The sequence below is a fragment of the Barbatula barbatula genome (assembly GCF_947034865.1).
Source record: "Barbatula barbatula genome assembly, chromosome: 17".
NCBI classification, from domain to species: Eukaryota; Metazoa; Chordata; class Actinopteri; order Cypriniformes; family Nemacheilidae; genus Barbatula; species Barbatula barbatula.
Window position 1 is genome coordinate 8,473,628 of NC_136780.1, and position 24,063 is coordinate 8,497,690.

The 24,063-nt window shown below is 39.2% G+C and overlaps 1 protein-coding gene across 3 annotated transcripts in view; it reads right to left on the bottom strand.

The window, feature by feature from the left end:
* Positions 1 to 19,598, bottom strand: part of agrn (agrin) — a 203,290-nt gene extending 183,692 nt beyond the window's left edge. For all 3 annotated transcript variants that reach the window (XR_013787839.1, XM_079477927.1, XM_079477926.1), the window contains exons 1-2: positions 19,147 to 19,598; positions 17,923 to 18,184 (exon numbers count right to left, since the gene is read on the bottom strand). Coding sequence is in view for 2 of the 3 variants with exons in the window: in XM_079477927.1 (XP_079334053.1) it covers positions 17,923 to 18,184; positions 19,147 to 19,347 (463 nt within the window). In the remaining variant the exon portion in view is untranslated. The remainder of the gene's footprint in view (positions 1 to 17,922; positions 18,185 to 19,146) is intronic.
* Positions 19,599 to 24,063: the final 4,465 nt, after the last annotated feature.

A 24,063-nucleotide genomic window follows, 5' to 3' on the forward strand; every position in this document is an offset into this window, starting at 1 on the left:
GGCCGGCAGTCTACCGTGAGGTGGCTGCCGGTTACTTCCGTGTTTATTGTTTATTAAATTAAAGTTTTATTGTTTGAATGTTCGCCGGTTCCCGCCTCCTTCCTTCCCTTCTATGGAACTTTATTACAGTAAGTTTTTCTTTTTATACAATATTTGTTATTCAAATTATTACATACATCACATATAACATACCGTGTAAATACAGTTGACATTGTGTGAGATGTCTTTATGACAACTTGACATAAACCAATACATCATAACCTGTCAGTGTCTTTGTCATAACAGCTTGACATTACTAAGACAACACAAATCTGTCACAAATATGTCATAAACATGACATAGCAGATTAAGTATCAAACTTAAGAAACCACTTAGCTTTATGGGTTAACATTACATTAAAAACTGTCAGCTGGTTGGTTTTGACATTGGCTGTCGTAAGGCCATTATAACATTTTAATGACAAATTAAATTTGTACCACTGTAGTTGAGGTCAAGAAAAATATTCATGACACAGTTATAATTGCCTCATGACAGCCAATGTCAAAACCAACCACATGACAATTTACAATTTATGTTGTCTTAGTAATGTCAAGTTATGACGTGTACACTGCAGGTTATGATATATTGGTTTATGTCAAGTGGTCATAACAAAGACATCTCACACAATGTCAACTGTATTTACACAGTATGTTATATGTGATGTATGTAATAATTTGAATAACAAATATTGTATAAAAAGAAAAACTTGCCCTCGGATCGTTATATCCCGCCATCACGATGACAACCAAAGTGTCGCGAATGCGAGGCTGCGGGTGTCGTGACGTCATCGCGTAGAAAAGAAGCCCGATTTCATTGGCTAGGTGCCGACCAATAAAACGACTCCATTGCAGCCACCCACCCCCGCCCCTCGCGCCCCTCGCTGCTACTGAGTTTCAAGTGCACAAATCAGTTTTGCAACTGATATATCGCGATAAGAGTAGCAAAAGTCGAAGCGCGAAATTTGAACTTGCAGTGACAGACTTGAGAAGTTGCAAGTGCCTATTTGAGGTTGTACTGCGAATGTGAATGTAAGAAGAAATGCAAATATGTATTTCAAGTTTGTGTCTGTCATTTTACACATTTGTGACTACTTGTCTGCAGCTTCAAATTCAGAATACAGGTTTGTGACTATTGTTTGCGAGTGCAAATCTCAGCGTTCAACCTCAGATTTTTAATTTACAGGTTTTCACATCGAAGCTGTGAGTGTAAATTGTAGCATACAAGTGCAAATATTTATTGTACAATGTCTCAAATTCACATCTACGTGCTCTCGAGATTTGCTACTATTCTACCTTCATAGAGTGACATTAATACCAGGGTGGAGCTTGTGTGTTGAAGGACAAATCACAGGACTTTGAAAGGTGAATCCATAGCTCATGCTTAGGCTAAAGGTACCAGAAACAGAAAAGCAACCCTAATGACAAAAGCTATTGACATTCTCACCTAAAGCAAACAGGCTGCATCCAAACATTTTTTATATGGTTAGGATTGAGGCTGCATCAAAATATTGTTAATATGGTAAGGATTCTCAAAGAAACAGAAATATTTTAGTTGTGCCGCAGTTACATTTTTTCAGGGTTATCTCTGCATGCTATTATGCTTTAAAGGGATAGTTCACCCCAAAATGAAACTTCTGTCATCATTAACTCACTCTCAGGTTGTTCCAAACCTGTATACATTTCTTTGTTTTGCTAAACACAAAAGAAGATATTTGATAGAATATCAGGTACCAAACGGATCTCATCACCCATTTACTGCCATAGTAGGGTAAATAAATACTATGGGACTCAATGGAGGATGAGATCTGTTTGGTTAATGACATTGTTCCAAATATCTTCCCTTTTGTTTAGTAGAACAAATAAATGTATACAGGTTTGGAACAACCTGAGAGTGAGTTAATGATGACAGAAGTTTCATTTTTGGGTGAACTATCCCTGTAATATTAAAACTATTAGACACTTTACCTTTAGGCAATGTGTAATGTTTATTAAGCGCAAATAATGAAACTTTTCATAACGTGTTTCTGAAACATTTGCATGTAATAACTTCAGAATTCATTCTTGCCTCAATGACTCCAAGCTATCCAGATTCTAAAGCTACAAAACAGTCCCAAACCACAACACTCCCACCAGTATAAGTTACATTTTAGATGAGATTCTTTAGCCTTACAAAATGCCAAAATAACTATCATTCTTTTCTATTGATGGAATAAAAACACTGACAAAAACCGACACAAGGCACTGCAGATGTGTTAGCCTGGGATTCTTCATAACCACCTTAAGTTTAATATGCTTTACCTTTGAGATTTTAGTTAGACAGACAATACTACATATAATAACATTGGTTTTGCTTCTGTTCCAATTTATGCTATCAGCTTAATCATGAATTAATGGTGGCCAAAGTATTGCACAAAAAATTTCCACTGTCCCCGTTTCAGATCCAGATACTATTTTCTCTTCTTTGAGTGCGGTTTTCACCTCGAGGTGCTTATATGTATTGGTACATAATATTTGTCAGTTTATTTTGGATCAATGTGTCAAATGTGCCATCCACCTCTATATCAAGGCAAAGCTCTAAAATCTTCTTTTGCACGTACAACATTCACTAAGTTTCCCAGAACTGCATGTCCAGTTTTACAGAACCTGGGCCTTCTGCCTACATGCCTTCACTAATGCGTATCCAGGGGGTGTGAGTCCGGCCTCAATCTATTCACACTGCTGCCCACCTCAAGGATTTTCTCTGGGGTTCTGCCAGAATTCTGCAAGCCCCAGGAGTAGTGTTTCTTTTGTCCCACAGATGTCAGAGTAATCAGATTACTGCAAACTGATAAGGGCACTCATCTTCGAGTCACTGTTACGGTAGCCTTTGTGTAGCCTGTCTGAAAGCAAGCATTTTACCGGGTGGAATGGGACGGTAGGAGACTGAGCGCTTTTGGACTCATCTGTCAAACTCTGACAGCGTATATGGATGCAGACTTTAAATAGTCTCTTTCCATCTGTACATGGAAAGGAAGACGTTTTCCTCCGTGTAGAAATATGCAGCTTAGAGGAAGCAAGCACACAGATCAGACTCTTTGAAGTGTAGATACAGTAAATACACGAGAAATAGTTCTCGACCGTTTCACTCTTCTCATCTGTCCATTCACTTTTCAATGCTGCCAAGTACAACCTGTCCAATTTAAAATAATTAAACTCTAACATAAAGGTTATGTTGAAATAAGCCTTTGAAAAGTCTTAAAGTCAGCCACCTTATGCCTACATTAGTTGCTATGAGACCGGAGGGAAAGAAATTAGCCTTGTCATAGAAGATGACACATAATGGGCTCCATATACAACCTTACAATATATACCCCTGCCGAGGGCGTCCATTACTTGCAGAACATCTAACAAAGGAAGAAAAAGACCACTAGCTTCTATCTAAAGGAACTAGTTTGCCTCTATCTTGAGCAGCCCTCTCCTTCTGTTTCCCCTCTCAGAAGTTAAAGCGGGAGGAGCATGTGTCACTTAATTTAGGAGCTTTTTGTCCCCATCTCCCCTGGGGGCCCTGTGAGAAAATACTGCCGGAGGTGCAACAATTGTCAAAGGAAGGTTTGACTGTTTACACAGTTTAAAGTGACTTCGGTAGAGAAGAAAACATCTCATCTGTACCACACCGGATGTAAGAAGGGATCTTTCCTGCAAGTCTTAAACTGCAGGTGACTAGCATGAATTAAAGACAACCGAACTTTTGTCCAAGTTCTTCCCAGGTCTGATCAGAGGTCATCTGGTTGCAGGGGCGCAGATGGGATTTTTAACTGGGGGGACCAAGCTGTCAGCAAATGATTTCAACTCAGTTATATTTGGCGTAATTTGGGCTTTAACTTGTGCTCAATTAGTTACTTTGCGTAATTTGGACAACTGGTTTGCACTAAAAAGCCATTGGAGGGTTCTTATTTGAAATCATGGATAAACAACAATGAAAACAGGCTTACCTATAAATACTAGCAAGGCATGATCAAACTGTCATTTGTCTAGTATGCCAATAACCCACCAAAACTTCATGCCTTCTGCAAAATATGTTTTATTTAAACATTTATGCAAGGACCCTAATTTAGTCCCCTCACCTAATTTCATAGTCAAGGTCTCCACGTTTTGCTGTGTGCAAAAAGCTATACATATAAATAACAAAACTAATCTGCCATATCTGGAAAAAGTCAACTTACATTGTTTTAGTCATTTTTTTTCAGTCCAGGAAAATCACCAGCTCGATCGCATTTGATCACTATGGTTACCGCAACTACAGGCACAATTGAGGCAGCTAACAGCTCCTCATAGGACCCCGGAGGCGGGGTCAAGAGTCGTAGAAGCAGGCTAGCAGCAGCTCACAGAGAGCACAGAGAACGTAAATGTTGGTGGCCCGACCCGATTCTGAAGCAGTATATCTAAATTATTACGGAGCGGCGGGCCTGGCCGCCACAACTTGGGCTAATGTACATTGCTGTGATGTTTAATCCTCAGTTTTACCAATGTATGTCGCCTATTGTATGGACAGTGAGGAGATGGATCGGGTCACTATGAATCTGAGTGGGTCTAAAGTTTTTAAACACTTTGAATTTTTCTAATAATATTAAAAATAAATTAATCTCAAGGTTCCTGTTTGATGAAATGTTAGAAGTTACTTTTGAAGACAAAAATATAATTGTAATTTCTTTCATTAGCACCTAAAAATTAACTAAAACATATTTATAAAAGATGCCTATGTCCAAACAATGAGGAAAAGCAGCCAATAAGAGCCCATACAACAAATTCCTTACCAGGGTGAAACCTCAAAAAGTTGGCAATAAAATGCCAAAAGTTGAATTAAGTAAATTCCAGGTGACTTCGATGAATATATCAGTTTGAATTGATTTTAGATCATTTTAGTCATAACATAATTCCTATAGTTACAGTATTGTTATTCCTAGTTTTAATGAGTCGGCTATTATTCTTAAATGTGAGGAAAATATCAAAATTGTTTCAAAACCTTTGAACAGTATTGTAGCCATATGTATACAATAGCACATTTTCTGTCTATTTGTATGTCCTATTGAGGAACTGAGAAAAATAGAGAAATACAGATAAAAAACATGATTACAAGCTACATTAAACATAACCGGGAACTCTGTAAAGTCTCCTGAGCTGTGAAAGAGCAAATTCTGAGCAAACATCGTTTTTTTGCTTTCTAAATGATTCCCATTGGAATCTCTCAATCTGAAGCCAAATAAACACAAACAGCGAGCTGAGTTGCTGTCTTCACTAAACACCCCACAACCATGCGGTCCACATCAAAGACCTGCAATCAATGCATGCAAACATTTACAACCACACTCTGTACACACAAACCTCTGAATGGACAACAGGTGGAAAGAATCTGAATTAATGTTATCATTCAACACACAAATAATGATTTGCAAATAAAAAATTTTCTCATTTTTCTTATATTCTCTCTTTCACACTCCAAATCTTAAAAACGCAATGGAATGTTTTGATTAAAGGTCTGCAACAATACTTTGATTCTTCCATAGCCCCTCCACTTAATACTGTCACATACAGTAACCCACCACCTTCTCCTGTGTCGTCGTTATAAAAACACAGGGTAAACAGCTGCAGGTTTGATGACACAAATGACCCACGGTTCACACCCCAAAATAGTAATATGAACGGAGTCCAGCGAGTGCAGGGGGAAGCAATCGAACTAGGGTTCGGACAAGGCTATCGTACTAAATGTGAAACCAACCTCAGCTTATCCCCAACTCTTGTTGCCATTACTGGCCAACACGATCTCCACTCCAAGAGGCCGGGCAAAAGTACAACCTTTATCTCACCAAGAGCCCCAATGGAAGCTGTGGTTAAGTCTTGTGTGCTTGCGTTAAAATTTGTGAGCTAATACTAATAAAGGTCACACTCAGGTAAAAGACACCTTAAAGGTTTGTTGAAAATGTGGGTGGGAGGTCGATTCATAAAGCTGGAATGATTAATCTTGACGTCACTACTGACAGTTCAGATAAAGGAGACGAAACCAAAACACAACATTAAAGACTGACTACGTGTAATTCAGCGAGTGTAAACTTGAGGGTGGGGGGTGAACGCAGTAAGAAAGAATATAGGTGGGCTGCAGACGCCACCCGTTTAGCAAGGTCATTTGTCATTTGAATAACACCCTGGTTGTGAACAGATGGGGTGTGCCATGTCAGCCTGCCTCTGAATGGAGGGATGAACCGATGGAGGGAGAGAACGTTGAGGACCTGATTATGTTCGGTGGAGCCGTTGTGAGACGCGAGCAGATATGAAGTCTGAGCCTCGTTGGACATATGTCTGCTCTGGGCAGGGTTAATCAGTCTTTTTTGTAATGGGACGAGATCCTTTAAAAGAGGGAATGGGGCGGGAGATGATGGGATTGGAGGGCAACATCACTTGAGCCTGCTCTATTGTCTCCATGTAAATACACCCTGATCAAGATTCCAGCAGTACTCTGCCAGCAAATTCAATCTATGCAGACACACTGAGAAGTTCAAGAAGAAAGCGAGGACAGAAAACCTGGTTTCTGGTCAGGAAAAAGCTTAAAGAAGTGAATGTCAAGCTCTTTTAAATCAAGGAACATTTGATAAAGATTCCCCCACGCATTAAATGTGATATCATTCAAAAGTCTCTTAAAAGCATTGGACATCTGTGTCAGTTTAAAGTCGCTATTTACAGAACAGAAGTATAAGAATGTACGCTAAAACACTGCATTATTTATTCCTGAAGTTCTGAAAGCAAGTTTCTGCAGCTTTTTTATGGTTTGGCCGCTAGTTCCTCAAACTCCTCCCCCACAAGGTCAGCCTGTGGTCCCTTAGCCTGGTCATTCATCTCACATTGAATCCTTGCACCAAACACATTCCTTCTGCCACCTCATGAACAAAAAGACATTAAGGGAACGAGGGATAGAAGGAAGCTTGAAAAAAACTAAGCCACTGCAATGTATGACGTGCTACTACTCTTCAGAAGTCTGAAGACCATTCTGAAAGACATAAACAACTCCAGAAGTAATTCCTGTTTCAGTTTTTTAATGCTACCAAGACTATATAACAAAGTACAACCAACAAAACAATAAGAATTTAATGGAAATATCAATATCCTTAAGATTTTTTGAGGTTTAATATATGAAATTTCGTGGCATTTAGCGTTGATTTTGCAAATTGCAAACAGTTGTTGTCACGTTTTTACTTCTTTTGCCGAAGTAAATATGTATTTACGAGCAGAGGAGCAACTGTCCATTTAGGGCTACCGTAGAAACAGCATTGGGGACCCGTAGTGTGTGTAGATAGAAATAGCTTGTTCATTATGTCTTTATACACCTCTGAAGACAGTCAAGTACATTCCATTTCTCAATAGATCCTCCTAAAAATTACACATTGGACATTTAAGAAACAACCCAACAATTCCCGAATCCCGAAACACCAAGACCACCCTAGCAACCGCATGGCAACATCCTAAGTACCCCAGATGACCTCCACAAACTCCTGAAATGTCCAAGCATGGCAGTATCGCATGGGCAAGCACCACTCAAAATTCTTTAGAAAATGTCTTTTGAAAAGAGATCTTTGAAAGTTGATGTGATATGTCCACTGCATGACCCCTGTGAATCTCATCTGCCCCCTCCTTTAAGAAGAAGCACCGCTTTGGGAAATGGAAACATGTTCTCACCTGCCCTAAATCTGACCTACACTGACCTGTACTGCTGCTACAGGTACACACCCTGAGAAAACACTCCAATATCCTAACACACACATATACACACAGAAACACTGATGTAACAGATATCATTGGTTTGGACCAGCCTTTATTCATCCACCTAAAGCCCAGAGGAAAACTGAGTAATTTTGATTTACTAGACCACTTCATAAGATCAAACCAAACACAATGATAAAAATACATTGTGCCTCAAAAAATACACCATGGCACTTTGACGAAATGGCATTTCACATAAAAAAAGCAGATCAATTAAAGTGGAAAAATATTTATTTGACAGGGGAAATACACATCATGTTTATTCAGATGTGTCTAACTTGTAAATGTTATGGGAATGACTCACAGTTATGGCTTTAGCTCACAGCGGGAATGACTGAAACTTTTCAACCTGTGAGTTCCTCTGAGATCATTCCAAAGGTCTCGTCTTTCTGTACCATTACGTTCTGAATCGTGTGTTTTCCTCATAAAAGAATTTCAGCACTTAACCTAAAAATCATTATTTTTGGCTTCTCCCAGAGAAACTTAAAACAAGACACACATAAGAGTGACACACATCTGTACAGAAACTAAATTGAATTCACTTTTACGTCAAAGCAACTTAGAGTAGAACGGTAGCAAGTACGTAACCCTCTGTAGGTCAAACCTGGCAGTGTGCGTCTTTTCCAAAAGTGTTCCCTTAGGCTACAGAAAGTATCCACTTCACTTTCCATGTTCTAGAAGTAGTTAAAAAGATAAGCTTTGAACCTGATTAAATCTGACATGAAGATTTCAGGAAAGACAATCGAAGTCATTGTGCCGTCACCCTCTGGCTTAAAACAATAAATAAACATGCCAGTGTGTGTGTCGAGATACAACACAGAGAGATTGAGGCCTCCGTGCTCGCTCGTAAGAGAGAAAAGAAAGATAAAGAAACAACCCACCTGTTACAAAACCACTTCCTTCCAGCTGGCCAGATGGTGTGTGTAACAGACTAGCAGTACAGAGGGCAGTGGAGAGCACAGCAGTGGTCTCTGGCTGCTCTTACCGTGACTTATCTCAGCATGCATAGCACAAGCCGAAAAACCACAAAAGAAGATCTGGCCGATATCCCTCGCTGCAGTTTTTCTGTTCCCTTACCCTTTATCCCCCTTTTTTGCTCCTCTTCCTTACTCATTCCCACTCTTTACTGTATTCTCAATGCCGTAAAAGCCTTCATCATGAAGGAATGTATCCTTACCAAGAAATGTATTCTTTTTTTGGTATGGTTTATACAATTCAATTTATACAATATTTCTATGTGACAGGAGTTCAAGGGTCTTTAACCTAATTCAGGCCCTTATGCATTTAATAAAACTCAATGTTAGACAATGAGATTCATATGATAGTTGAAGATGCTCGAAAATAAAGTTTATGTCATCATTTGTTCATTCGCATGTGGTTTAAAACCTATTTTTGAGTATTTGGAACACAAAAGAAGATATTTTAAGAAATATCTCAGTGGTTTTGGGTTCAAACAATGGATGTCCAAAGGGACCGATGTTGTTTGGTTACTATCGTCCTTCAAAAGATAGTAGTTTATGTTCTGCATAAGAAAGAAAGTCATACTGATTTAGAATGATATAAGTGTGAGTAAATTATACAACAATTACAATTTTTGGGTGAAAAAGGATTAAAGAGACAATTCTTAAAGCTACAGTTTGTAAAAACCGCCGCTAGAAGGCGCACGATCAAAACAACAACAACAATGCCGTGGCTTGATGATGTTTTGAAGGAGGGTGTAATGATAGGATCTGTTGTCTTCAACTCCACCGCTGATGGCCATCAATCAGACGGGAATGAGAAATCATGTTAGCGGATGAGGTAAAGTAATAAAGTTTTATAAATGTTGCGTATAATTGTGGCCCATAAAAAAGTGACTGCTCAAAACAAGCTAGTAGCTTGCTAGACGCTAGACACTACTTCCGCATTTGTCCACAAGACTGTTGTCATGCGGTGTCTATGTCAATAAAGGCCTTAACAAAGGGTAACGCGGATATGACGCCATTGACAGGCGACAATATGGATATTTTGCTGCAAAATTTTAACAAACTGCACCTTTAAATACTATAAAATACTAATTTATTAAATACTAAATCAGTGAATCATACACAACATGCGTTAAGACATTAAAGAGGATTTGTGTTATTTACATGCTGAATTCAGCTACAAACTTAACACATTTCTACTTTCCATGAGATTGACATTGCACAAAAATCCTCCGCCTATAATTGTTAAGTTGCAAACTACGAACACGAGACTTACAAGCCCAGAAACAATAGGCAAACAATGTAGTTCAAAGGCCAAAACTTCTTTACAAGATGTGCTTTACTTTAGGCATGTATCATTCCAGCAAGCTCAGTTCCATAATAACAGAGCAGTAATGAGGGCCTTTCTTTCCACACGGCCACTGGGTTACAGATACTGACAGCTATGCACAGCACGCCGCCAGTCTCTCCATGAGCTTGTGTGTGTGTGTGTGTGTGTGTGTGTGTGTGTGTGTGTGTGTGTGTGTGAGAGAGAGAGAAACTGAGAGGAAAAGACAAGAGTGAGAGAGAGAGAGAGAGAGAGAGAGAGAGACAAATGAATGAAATACAGTTACAGGAAAAAAACGGCAACTCATATTGTATCCAAAATAACTGCTAATGCCTCAGCAAAGTTTGTTTGTGTGGAGATGGCCTGTGTCAGATATCACTGTTTGCTTGTGAAAGCCTACACTTCCTTGCCATTGTTAGCTAAAACAACAGGATTACCAGGCGACTTCATTTGAGCCAGAGAGATATATTGATTTACGCTGAGCAGAGAGCACCAGACTACTACAATCCAGCACATTCCCTAAAGACTTAAAGGGATAGTTCACCCAAAAATGAAAATTCTGTTTTCATTCACTCACCCTCATGTCATTTCAAACCAGTGTGACTTTCTTTCTTTTGGAGAACACAAAAGAAGATCATTTAAAGAGTGTTGGTAGCCGAACAACATTGGCTCCATTGACTTGCATTGGTTTTGTGTTCTTACAATAGAAGTGAATGTTTACCAACATTCTTCAAAATATCTTCTTTTGTGTTATTCTCTTGAAAAAATGTCATGCAGGTTTGAAATGATAGGAGAATGTTGACAGAATTGTCATTTTTGGGTGAACTATCCCTTTAACCACTGTATACTCAACAGGTATGAAACTAAATGAAAGAAAGTAAATGCCACCCACATTTCCATTTTTAGGAAACTGGGTACACACATCGGAACCTTTGCATTATAAATGAAGGATGTATACACAGAACACCTCACTCACATATTCAGCGTAGGATTTAATAACTACATGTTTGAGAAGAGAATCAGGCCGGGGCTGGTGCACCTCAGCAGGTCTAGGGGTCTGCACCTGGTTGTTATTACGCTGGCAGCTTTACAGCCCAGATTCCAATGTAATTACAGGTATGCTCAGCAGGGCTCTGTAATACAGAGGACTGTGGGAAAGCTAGCTGCACGCTCGCTTCACTTGCCAAGCGCTACCGTTTCTCACGTATTATATATTTAGGTTTAAATGGTCCAGCATATCATTTGTCATTTGGTCGTGGGCAGCCTAATGTCAGCCGGATGATAAAGGAAACCATTACGGGATCTTAAAGAAGTTTAAGATGTTACAACCAGGAGGAAATAATCTAGACATAGACATCCTTGTGGAAATGGCCACCCGATAAAAAACCCCCATTGACATCCTGCTAGAGCTCACATTTAACTGATAGCACACAAACACTTAAAATCTTTGAGAAAGCCACAGTTTTAATTCATTACGCTTGAGCGTTTGTGGGTGGGCTGTGATTTTAAACTTCATAGTCGTAGTGAGGGCAAGGGGCATGTGGAAGGAGTTCAAATAGATCTAAGCAGGACAAGCTGCTCTGTGACCCCTTCAAGTACACTTAGAAGGAAGGAAAACCAGTAATGTAGGTCCAGTTTAATCATTGACCTGAACAGAACAGATCCCATCAGAATAGATTTATCCTATTCAAAGAAGCCACACACTGCATTAGCATGTGTTATTTGGGCTTTTGTGTGCTTTTCTGGTTTACACCTTACAACTATGGACATTCCAACAGGAGCAAACGAAAAACCCACCACCACGGGCCACTTCACTCTGTAAACAAACTGTAAAAGTGGATTATAAAGCCCAGAGTGAACTTTTGACCGCCATTTTGCTATGCAGGTGTTTTTCCGGAGTGCTATCGTTTTTTTCTTAACTCATGCCTTCAAATATTTCCTATAATGATATGAGTTCTTTGGTTTTGGTTTTAATTTTAATTCAATGTCTGTCCACCTTCTAATAAAAAGAAATGAGAGCTTTTCTCAAGCTTTTAAAGTAAATCTTAAGCCATCAAATAGTATTCAACGGCTTCAAGTTGTCTGAAATCCCACAAGCACAAACTTTCTTCTTAGCTTCAGACTCCTGAGATCGTGAAACTGTGTCCAGTGTATGAATGTGACTTAAGATAACATGATCTCTCTGGTTCCTGCTAAATCTCTGCCCTGCAATACTAGGTGTCAGATTAGCCAAATTAACTGAAGCAGCTGTCTGTTCCTTCACATGAAGTCCCGTCTGCCATAGATCTCAAGACAAGGAATCTGTAACGTGTGAAGTCTCTTATATCTATTTTCCCCTTTGTGTCTGGAATGTGGATGTTTTCCAGTCTATTGACCGTCCAACTCATAAGAACACAGTGACCAACTCCTTAGTGGAGGTTCTTCAACATCCCTCTAGTAGTAAAAAGGCAGAGATAGGCGGTGCAAAAATGTAGACCACTAGTGAAAACATTTCAAATTTTTCTCCCTTTTTCCATTTATATCTAACATATTTTTTTGTGTGCACAAAACATACAGTATCTGACCTTGTACAAAGGAGATAACGTGGTGCTAAATGATGCAGAATCTATAGTTATTAAGAAGTTAGTAGCAGTGTAATGTAGTATAATATTGTCTTATAGATAATATAAAAATAATTATAACATATCCACTATATTACACTAAATCAGATTTTACATCAAACGTCAACTGCTTGAATGCTAGGAAAACAATGGCAAGGAATTACAATATGATCAATTCAATGCCAAGTACATTCTGACAGGTTAAGCATTCCTTACATCTGTAAACTCTGTGTAATGAAGTGAACTGGACTACAAGAATTGCATGTGTTGCTAAAACAATGAAGCATGTTGGAGAGATTACACAAGACACAAACTCAAACTTGGTGCCAAGCCAAACTCTGTGGATCTCCACAGGACGCCAAAGTATAATACACGCAGAGACTTAAAAGAATGAGTTTTTGTAGCTTTACGCTTGTTTTCGCATATATTCGGGTGCAAAACGTCATTTGTATTCCAAGCAAGCTTGCAGGTTTTAGTGTTTTAATTAAAAATCTCAAAAATGTAATAACTCAGGAGACTTTAGATTCAGGAGTAATTCTTAGCCTTTTGTCTCCTCTTTGATTCAATCCCCACACTCGAGTTATCTTTCCACCATCAACGTTTTTTTCTTTGTCTCCAACTTTTGGCCCTTAGTCCAGCTCTTCTCTAATCACGTGCTGCAGACAAAGTCCCAGTGCCGCTTCGTGCTGAAAATCAACCTAGCGGAAAATGCCTTCCCATGACTTCCCGTACAAAGATCTGCTTGTGCATAGGCAAATGTAATGAGGTGATGAGGATGTGCGACCCATCAAACACTCGGTGGGGAGCAAAGCGTCATAAGATCTCTTATGCTATGAAGACTTTGTAAGGAAATGTCAAGGTGATAAGTGCTGCCTAAATAAATCGAGAGGAAAATGAGTTTCTGGCATCTACAGACCTTAAACAGCTTCCTGTTTAGGCATGTCACCCGCAAACATCTACGGCCCATGCGTCACAGCTTGTGCTGTTTTTGAGCATTTTGGGTGTCACAACAAGATTTGTTTAAAATGTATTATAATCCAGCTTTAAAAAAACATACAACCATTGCATTATTATGAACAGATTTACGTCACAGCCACAGCCACGGAACTGTTTCCTTTCACCCACACAAAGTTTCCAAATCTCATCAAATACATTTGGAAACCAGCGTAAAATAACAAATTACATTTTAAGAGAGAGCCTTTCTTCAGTGATTCTCATGCTAAGACCATTATCAAGGAGTGGAGGAAGTCATTCACCTGAATAATTCTTGATCTATTAATCATTACCTGGCCGAATGACCTTCGCGCAAACTGAATTCAGAGACAAGCCAGACCTACTCCTTATACAAACAGCCAGAATAAAAGTAAGTGCTCCCATAGGCCTTGACAGAGGAACCCTCACAACATGAGACCTGCTACTCTCATTGCCCAACCTGCCACATTCTATCCAGAGCATTTCACAGGACCTGCACACTCATTATGACCAGAGACCACCAGCACCGGACCCTCTGTCCTTAGGCTAAAACTAAACTTGAACTGGGCCTCTTGAACTAGCCTGCCCTCATGACAGACTGAGAACTGAGGGAGAGCATGCAGGAGAAGAGAAAAAGAAACCCCCCTTTGTTGCTTTTCATTGACGCAAAATAGGGTGGCATTTGTTTGGGATTGGGTCTGCATTCAGTGGAGTGGAGCTGATTCAAAAGGAGCTGAAAAAACGACTGCAGGCGATAAAATCTAGCACCTATGCATTAGTGATGGCCAGTTCAAGAAAAGAATCTTCGGCAGATTCAGTTCGTTTAAATGATTCAGTCGAAGCAAAATGTTGGTAGCAATAAATATTAAAGGGACAGCTCATCCAAGATTAAAATGATGTCTTTATTCAAACACCCTCAAGTTGTTCTGGTGCACTTTTCACTTCCATTGTCATTTTTCCTATTATGGAAGTCAATGGTGGCCAAAAACTGTTTGGTTACAAACATTCTACCAAATATCTATTTCTATGTTCATCCAAGCAAACAAAGAAGATTTGGAACAACTCGAGGGTGAATAAATGATGACAGAATTTACATTTTTTGGTGAACTGTCCCCTTTAACATCATTTTCAATCTTTTTTTAATGTGTTGAGAATAACATTACTGTTATTACACTGAATTCAAGGTATTTTTTCAGTATTTGATAAAGAAGATTGTTTCCATACAGTAAAAGAATATCTTCTTTTGTGTTCTGCCGAAGAACGTTAAACCGGTTTGAAGTGAGTTAAGAGGGCAAAATGATGGGTAAACTACCACTTTAACAGGTGTCAAATCAACACTGGAAGCGTTTCGTCCTTTTCATCCTGTTTGCATATGTCCAGTCATTCTTTCTCAGGTTTAAAAGCATCAACGTTACTTAACACCTGCACCCATGACACATTTTTTCCTTTCTATTTCTGAAAAATATATGACTCTCACTGGCTGCTGAAAGCCCAAATATTCATTAAACAAACATGCAAAGTAGGGACGCACCGACAAGTACATTTTGGCAGATAACGATAACCCGATAATTCTTTAACATCATAAGCCGATAACCAAAATATGGGACGATATACAGTATATAATAGGGCTTTGTAAGTTGCACTTTCACGTACTTTTCAAACGTGTTGCTGTATTATGAGTGAGCGGTGCGTCAATGCATTCCTCCAACGGCGGGAGTTTCATCAAATTTCAATCGCGTGTAATAGTTTTATAGTGGATAAGGCAGAAGCAGTGCTTTATTGACATTTATGCCTTTGGCAGACGCTTTTATCCAAAGCAACTTACATTGCATTGTACTAAACCATTTGTTCCTGACTACGTGCAATCCCCTGGGATCCAGCCCCATCCTAGCGCCATGTTCTAACCACTGAGCCATAGGAAAGCATTTGACTGAAGAAAACATATGTTTTTCCCCTAAAATCATGTACCACGACTAACTAGTAAATGGTACTAGTTAATGGTAGCATTTATTTAATAAACAAATCATAGATTTTCTTTCAGAGCAACCCAGAAAAGTATTCGTAATAGTCACAAGTCTAACAGGTCTCAAGACAGAAAGCATTCATGGATATTTTTCAAACAATATGCTTTTGTTCCTATAGTTTACACATCCATAAATATCTACATACTGTACCTACTGTCCATCAACACTGTTTTGCTAATAGCGGTAAGGGAAGGATCAAGACAGAAAGACAGAACTGTACTGTATTTTAACTGTGAGCACCATGGAGCTGAAGTGCTTCAACCAGAGGAAATTATTCATAATTTTTTAGCTATAATATATCGCAAATTACCCCAGCGTTCGTTCTAAAATATCTAGCTGTCTGTGTCAGCGAAACAAAACTGGGTAGGAGTGAGATGTCAGCGCCTCTAGGCCTCCTTTAAGCTTTGCTCATCAGCGTTCCAGTCCACACTTGTATCAAGAATTTCTGCTCGCGTTCTCACATTATCACATTTCCTCCTACCGAACTTAAGTAAGTGTGCTATTCCTATATACAACTTGGAATCTCTTCATTTCTCAGTGCAGTTCATTTCTAACCTGTCAGGGGTGAAGAGAGAGGAGAGGATATGCTCGGCGGGCCGACAGGTACGATCTTGTTCTCTCCGCCCCACATGCACACTTGCTCTTTTATGCTGTGGGTCTAAAACCTGGATCCAAAACAATGACAAAGCGGGTAAAATAATAAACACTTCGCGGTAGGGTCATGCTTTATTAAATGCCTGATGGATAACATAAAATTCCTGAATCGTTTGAGGCCACACAAAGTAGAGGCCATTAGGCGCCGCTCCAAGTCATACAACCTTCAGGCTGGCACTTTTTCAGATTCAAGGGCTGGTTTATAATATGCCTAACCATGTCAAAACCAAGGTCAGGCCGGCTGTTGCTGGATGTTTCGGAACATATATTCTTCGTGTTTACGGGGCGATTTTGGAATTAGGCTTCTTAAGCTGCTTTTTTAAATAACCGGTTGGCCATTAGGAGCACAGCTGTTTTCTATTTGTAGCGTATGTTTGAGCATCTCGTGTTTAAAAGGCGATCCAACCCCATTACAATATAAAAAGCACTGCATTTGTTAAATGAACCACATGGCCTTTCATTAGGCGAGGCGGCATTTATTTTCCGTGGCCTGACACTTACGCCTCTAAATTGTGCCCTCATCAAACCTCTTAAGACTTCTGCGGCAACAAAGACAGTCTCTCCACAGCAACGGCTTGTGCCAAAACGCTCAGCCCTTAAGAGCACGGAGAAAAATTGACAGGAGAAAAGGTTAACATAAAAACTGCCTGGCGGAAAAAAGACATTCGTTCATTTTTGGCTCTCAAACTACTTGTCATACAAAGAGGATGCAGATAAGAAATACAGAATCTATAGATCTAATGAGTGTTGCATTTCCTCCGTTTGTACGATTGCCAGCATTGTACAGCACTAAAAGAGACTAAGCGCAAGCTTTACAAAAGAGACTGGTGATATTAAAGGAGGATGGCGCCTGTCTCGCATCCTTGAACTTTAAGAGAACAGTCGCTTCTTTTAATGCATCAGGGACAAGTACATGAAATGTCACCGAATTTTGGACAACAGACAGGTCGTTCATTCACATGCCTGATGTCATTAACTGGCGAGCCAAACTTTTCTCTGACAGTCTGGCTTTGGGAAAGTGGAAATATGCCGCTTATGGCATTTCATCTTAAAAAGATATACAGGGGCTCTTGTTAGGGTCGCAAAGCTTGAGGCTATGCAGTTAGATTTGAGCATCTCCACCCTATGAATGATTTCCCTTAAGGTGACAAAGCTTTGGACTTTCACTCATGTAAATCGAAAGCCCTGGAGGTGCTCACCTTAGAGAGCTCTGAGTGCCATTAGTTGATTGCTAATGACCGTTCACATGATATGCTGTACTTTTAAAGCCCCGGGAATCAAGAAATGCACCATAGTTGCCAGCTTACAAAAATGTACAGAAGCAACACGAGGAAAGTATATCAGAAGTCACAACTGCTGTATTAATATAAACGGTTGATGTCACAAAACGTGAATCGCTCCATTAAGCAGAATGAAGATCCAGTTAAACTTTAAGCCAGAGAGGAGAAACAGCACCTGCTTTTGCTATCAGGACCGCACAGACAACCCTCAAATCTCTGCATTATTCCCAGATAGCAGATGAGAGTTATGTACCGTATGAAGAACGTCTCTTACCTTCTACACAGTGTTCTACCTCCTCCAGGTTGCGCAGCGTAATCCTCATCAGGCTGGAGTTGAGCATCAGTTCATACTTGTGGGTGGGCCACATGTACTCAGGGGCCAGGTTGACAAAGAAAATGCGCGTATCTCCGGTGGCTACCTGATTGTCGCAAATATGGGGGTCTCCAAACCCGCCGATCATCACTTTGTTTCCTCCATCCAGCAGAATCTCTCCGTTTACATCGGTCTTGCCTTTTAGGTAGCGCCATACCCTGACCTTTAGACAAGCAGAGACAGAGGACGTAAGACACGATGAGTAAACACAACTCAGGGTCACATTCCAGAGATGACAAAATCTGGGAAAATCACAGCTAAAATTTAAGCCCTTGAATCTTTGAAACTTTCCTGAATCGTGCTGTCGTGTCCCAGATCACCGGTTTTGCTGCAACACACACACAAGCGGACTCCGGACCAGCACGATGTAAGTAAAGCAAAAGAACTATATTTTCACCTGAACTTTCAACCCAAACTTTTATGCTGATCCGGAGGTTTCAACGTTTGGACACCAATCTAAAAAAACATCCCTTCAGGTTAAATGAAACGACAGCAGTGCAACAACTCCAGATTATTGTTCTTTATTTACTGCTGATATTAAACTAAAAATGTTAGACTTATTAAACTTATTTATTGTTTACTTTGGCTTGACAGAATGCGGTTATGAAATGATAACATGATAATTGCTTAATAATTGAAGATAATTGGACCTAGAGCTCTGATAGACCTTGAAAGGACATCGAGTCGCCGATTGAGGTTCAGGTTCCTCGTGTAAGAAAGATCATATTACAGGTGGATCAAAGTAGGACCGTGCGGGTTGACATTTATAATTAAGAAGAACAGCACCGATGTCCAAACAAGAAAAAAACTATTACGCATGACATCCTGACACCTGATTTGCCATTTTTTAACCATTTTATTTACCATTTTGTTTAATTACGTTGTATTGGCGTTTAATATTGAGGTGCCCAAGAGGACCGCATTTTTGGGCATCATACGCGCGTTCCCACGATGAGCTGCATGCAATAAGTGGATATAATAATGCGTTACAATAGGTTACATATGCACAACCTGCCAGGAGCCAAGCCTTCTGATATGGTGGGTTTTGGTTTATATATTTGCCGTTTTACTTTCACTTTGATGCATTTAAACGGAAGGCTAGCCGGTGCGCTAAAGTCTCCTTACCTTACAGGAATAAGTGTTGTGCACGGGATCCATGTTCAATATTTCCTCGACCGTCCCGGTCAAAACTACATTCGCCTCTTCTTCTCTCTTTTCCAGGTCTTTCTCTGAACAACTCCCGTGACAACGCTGACTCAAAAGCGCAAGAACAACAAGAAGTGACCAAATGGGCAAATAAAACGACTTTCTTGCGAAGGAACCCATGTTCGACAAAACGCAAAAAAGAGAAAGTTACGAACTAAAAATAAAATGCCGAGTGAGTTCAATCGCAAATTTGATGTCACTGGTAATCCGCTCGTGCGATGCTCAGCGTCCTCTTTAAACTAAAGCGCGATCTGCGGTCATATCTGCACTGAGTGTCCGCGGCGCGCATCCGCCGGCTGAGAGAAGAATAGAGTGCGGAATGCGCTTCGGCGGCTGCTCACCCCCACTCACACACTCCGTCCTTTCAGAATGACGCTCTTTTCACGGGGCATTTGCATGCAATCTGAATTGCTGATAAGAGAGACCGAGGGGGTGATTCGATTGCAGGAGAGAGGAGCGGGAGGAAAACGCCACCCATTGGAGAGATTGCGCCAATTCGGACATTTGAACCAACTTCCCACTGGTAATGACTTTGCAAATCTTTGCATCTTTAGTAATTGCATAATGCTTGCAGCCTTTATTCTTAAAGTGCTTCCATATTCATAATTGAGTTATATTTGATAATAGAAGCGATCAATTAATTTGCATTTTCTGATGGAAACGTAAGTGCTTGCAAAAAAACGAATTGGGGCAAAATTGTGTTAGAATCAAATTCCACATAGAGGTAAAAAGAAAAATTTGATTAACTCACTGTTTGCTCCACTTTTCTTTAATAAGCAACACAACCCTGAAGTCTGATAAAATATATTACAATTCATTAAGCAATTTTAATGATAATTTTAACATGAATCCTGTTAATTGATGAGAACTTTATCTTAAAGTGTAATATTCAAATACATAGTACAAGAAAGAATGAGTAAACTACAAAGCAGTGTCTGACTGATGTTTTAACATCCAAGGGATGCTTCACCCAAAAAGTCATCATTTACTCACCTGCAGATTGTTCCAAACCTGTATAAATGTATTAGTTCTGCTAAACACAAAGGAAGATATTTGGTAAAATGTCAGTAACCAAACAGATCTCATGCTTCATTGTATTTATTTTCCTAAGTATTTATACTGCATGAACTTAACCTTTAACCAGCTCACCTTGGAAACACTATAAAAGCATTAAGAAACTACAAGCATCTCCACGCAGTAATTATATATAAAGTACATGTCAATCATTATAATTCATTTGTACTTAATATAATTACACTTTAATATGAAGACTGTAAAGTGACCCCAATAAAAAAGGCAGTTAACCTTCTTGACATAGCTTACTTTAAACAGATTGTTAGTCTCTTGTTTTTATTTGCCCAAGTGTATATTTCAAATTTAAAGACGGAGATGATGAGTAATGATGTGACTAATTTAAACATTAAAATCTGACACGTATGACTGATAAAACTGTTGCCAGTTCTGAACTGACTGTGCATAAATTTCCACTCTTCCTAAAGCTGTAATTTAACAACCAGTCCATCTATTCAGGGAAAATGACAGGGTGTGGAATCTGTGGTCTCACTGATATATATTTGTAGAAATATACCCGCTTTAATGGCACCATGTACTAACCCTATATTCATCACACAGGACCAATAGGTACTATAAATAAGAAGATAAGAAATAAAAAATCGAAATTTTGGAAATTGTTTATTTTTTGTCCTATGACCCAGCACACAAATCCTTAGACAATAACACTATTATGACATCAACATACATATCTACACTCTCAATACAATTAAATGTTCGTCTAGATTTTTGAGAAAATACAAGTGTCTGGTGCTTTATACTTAGCCAAATATACAAATCCCACCCACCTGATCTTGTCCCAACAGGCCACCTTCTCTGTCACCCCCTTTGCTCTTCTATGTAACATAACATAAACAGCCCACATAAAGCCCATTACAGACAATCTCATTAGAAAAAATATATTTCACGCTTAGAAATATTACTGCAGTGAAATTACTCATTCTGCTTCAAAACAACCGTGGGAGTTTATTATTTCTGAAAACTTGACGCACTTGAGATTTTGAAAAAAGCAATAGACTAGATTGCCTGCTTCAAAAATACAGACAAGCTCTATGAACAAAACAGTTTCTGTAATGTATGTACAGATATTCAACTTAAAATGTAAAAGAAATTATTTTTACTTAGATTTTATTTGTATATTTTGAAATACGGCCCAAACTGTAAATACAGAAAAAGCTCAAATGTATAAGAAAAACAGTGGGAGTGTAATTGTTTTGAAATACTGTCAAAAACTATAAAATATGTCACCAACTGTCACAAGGTGTTTGTCTGTTTAAAGGAAAAATATAGCCTATATTCTTTTTCTAGCCAATTATCCAGAATCCACTGATGTGCCACAAAAAGTTAAACTGAAAACATGTGACATTAGAATCGCAGCAACAGGCCAGTCAATGTAAAGGCCCCGTGCCATTTCTTCACAGAACAAAAGCCAACATGATTCTCTGTAAAGACAGACTTTTAATCAAACTTAGTGCAGGTGGCTTGGAATGCATCAGAATGACTAAGAATGGTCCGATATCAGAGTTCACAGAGTTAAAGAAACAAGTAAAGTGCTTAGCTACGCTGGAGGCTCCAGACGCAATATACATAATGGGAATCGGAGGAGGCCGCCAGAGTTGGCCCTTTATGACGATAAGTGACCACAGATCATTGAGAAGATGGTCGATTGTTTGCGTCCTTCATTATCTCACGCACAACTAAACAACGCAAGCCAATTTTTAAGTAGTAATGGAGCAAACAGACAATGACAGCAGCTTATGGCAAGATGTTGTTCTGCGTGGTGGTGTCAGTTCTAAACAGGAAGCTGTGCCTCACACCTGCAGTGCTAGACTGTTTACTTGGCAAGAATCTCCTTACTACTGAAAATGTCAGCATTTTTAGCTAATCGATAGAGAAAGTCATGTTCTATGTTTGATTGGTTGAGATTGACCTGAGATCCAGCATTTGTGTTGTCTCTCAGTCTAGTAAATCTGGACAAACACAGCCATCTGGACACATTGTGGTACTGGACCAGACTGACCATGTTGTCTCTTTGTGGCCTGAACAAGAAAAGTCTGAGGCTAGAAAATATACACTGAACACCAGCTGCTTGTTATGCAGAGCTTTAAATGCATAGTGCAGTGATACATCTTGTCATATCATTACATTTCATTTCAAATAATGCAAAGTTATTTTGGGAATGAAAATGCTGCATTTGTAATTTAATTGATTGAGGGATTTCAAAATGTGTGCAAATTAAATACATCTTTGAGAATGACTAGCAAATATAAAGAATGTGGAATTTACGCACAGTATACATTTTTGCCAAAATCCAGTCTTTGTGATTTAAAGGTCCAGTTCTTGAAATCTAGCAGCATCTAGTGGTAAAGTTGTTTATTGCAACCAACTGCTCACTCCCCCCCTCCCTGTTTGAAGCACTACGGTGGCTCTCACAGGACTGCTGTTATCAGATTTCTGCTTCTATGCCGAACGAGATAACGTATACGAACCACGCTCTGTAAAGCAGTTTATACAATTAAGGCTACTGTAGATGGAGAATTCCATGCAAGGGGACCCGCGGTGTATGTAGATAGCCCATTCTAAGAAAATATAAATACACCTCTAAAGACACAGTTATGCCCTCCAAAAAGACACAGCACCTTTAACAGGAACATGTTTTTTGGGCGATGAGGGTTTCTGCTGGAACTGTAAGGATACACAAGACAAATTGTTTCCAGATAACAACCTCTTAAAACTAACAACACACGGTATCACTGATGCAACAAATAATTTTGACAGTTTTGTTAATAAATTAAATAGGTCTTTTAATAACATGACATTTTATTTACAAATGATTCAACCAAATTGCCGGTTTGTGACCTTTCAGGGTCTTGACTGCCAGAAGAAATGTCAATGTGCGGATCATTTGCTGGTCTATATTAACCAAGGATTACATAATGAGCCAAAATGAAAGTTTCACCAAGTGGCTTGTTACCTGATTAAGACCTTCAAGGTGGACAAGAGGACTTTTACACAGGAAATTGAACACATTTACACATTACCTAGTTAATCCTTTCAGAGCAAAATAGATGGATTTACTTTGACCAAGCAACTTAAGTGATATCTGCTTAAAATGTTTAACCATTATTAGCAATTACCCGAAACCTTCTAATGCTTTCTAAATGGCCTGTCTCTATACAGTACATCATACTATATGTGACCCTGGATCCCAAAACCAGTCTTAAGTAGCACGGGAACATTTTTAGTAAAATGTGTGGGTCAAATATAGATTTTTCTTTTATGCCAAAAATCATTAGGATATTAAGTAAAGATCATGTTCCATTAAGATTTTGTAAATTTTCAACCCAAAATATATAAAAACTTTATTTTTGTGAGTGGATGGCCTGCTACAGTGCCTCGGATTAACAACTTCAAAGGAGATTTTCTTAATATTTACATTTTTGCACCTTTTGCCACGGTTAAGGACAGAACCCAAGCGCAGGCAGACATTTTAAACTAAACTTTTTAAACAAAAGACCCACAATGGGGAAAACCTGAACCAAGACAAGAACACGAAATAAAACTTCCCACAAGGGGGACAAAACAAACGAAGTCCTTCGAATAATAAATCATCAAAATCCACAAATTTAGAACAGGAACAAGATAATCCACGAACAGGAATAATCCAACAAGGTGAGTCCAACAGGGATGATAATGACAATGAACCAACCAGAGACAGAGGGGAAACTGGGACTAGATAAAGGGAAACACTAACGAGGACTGATC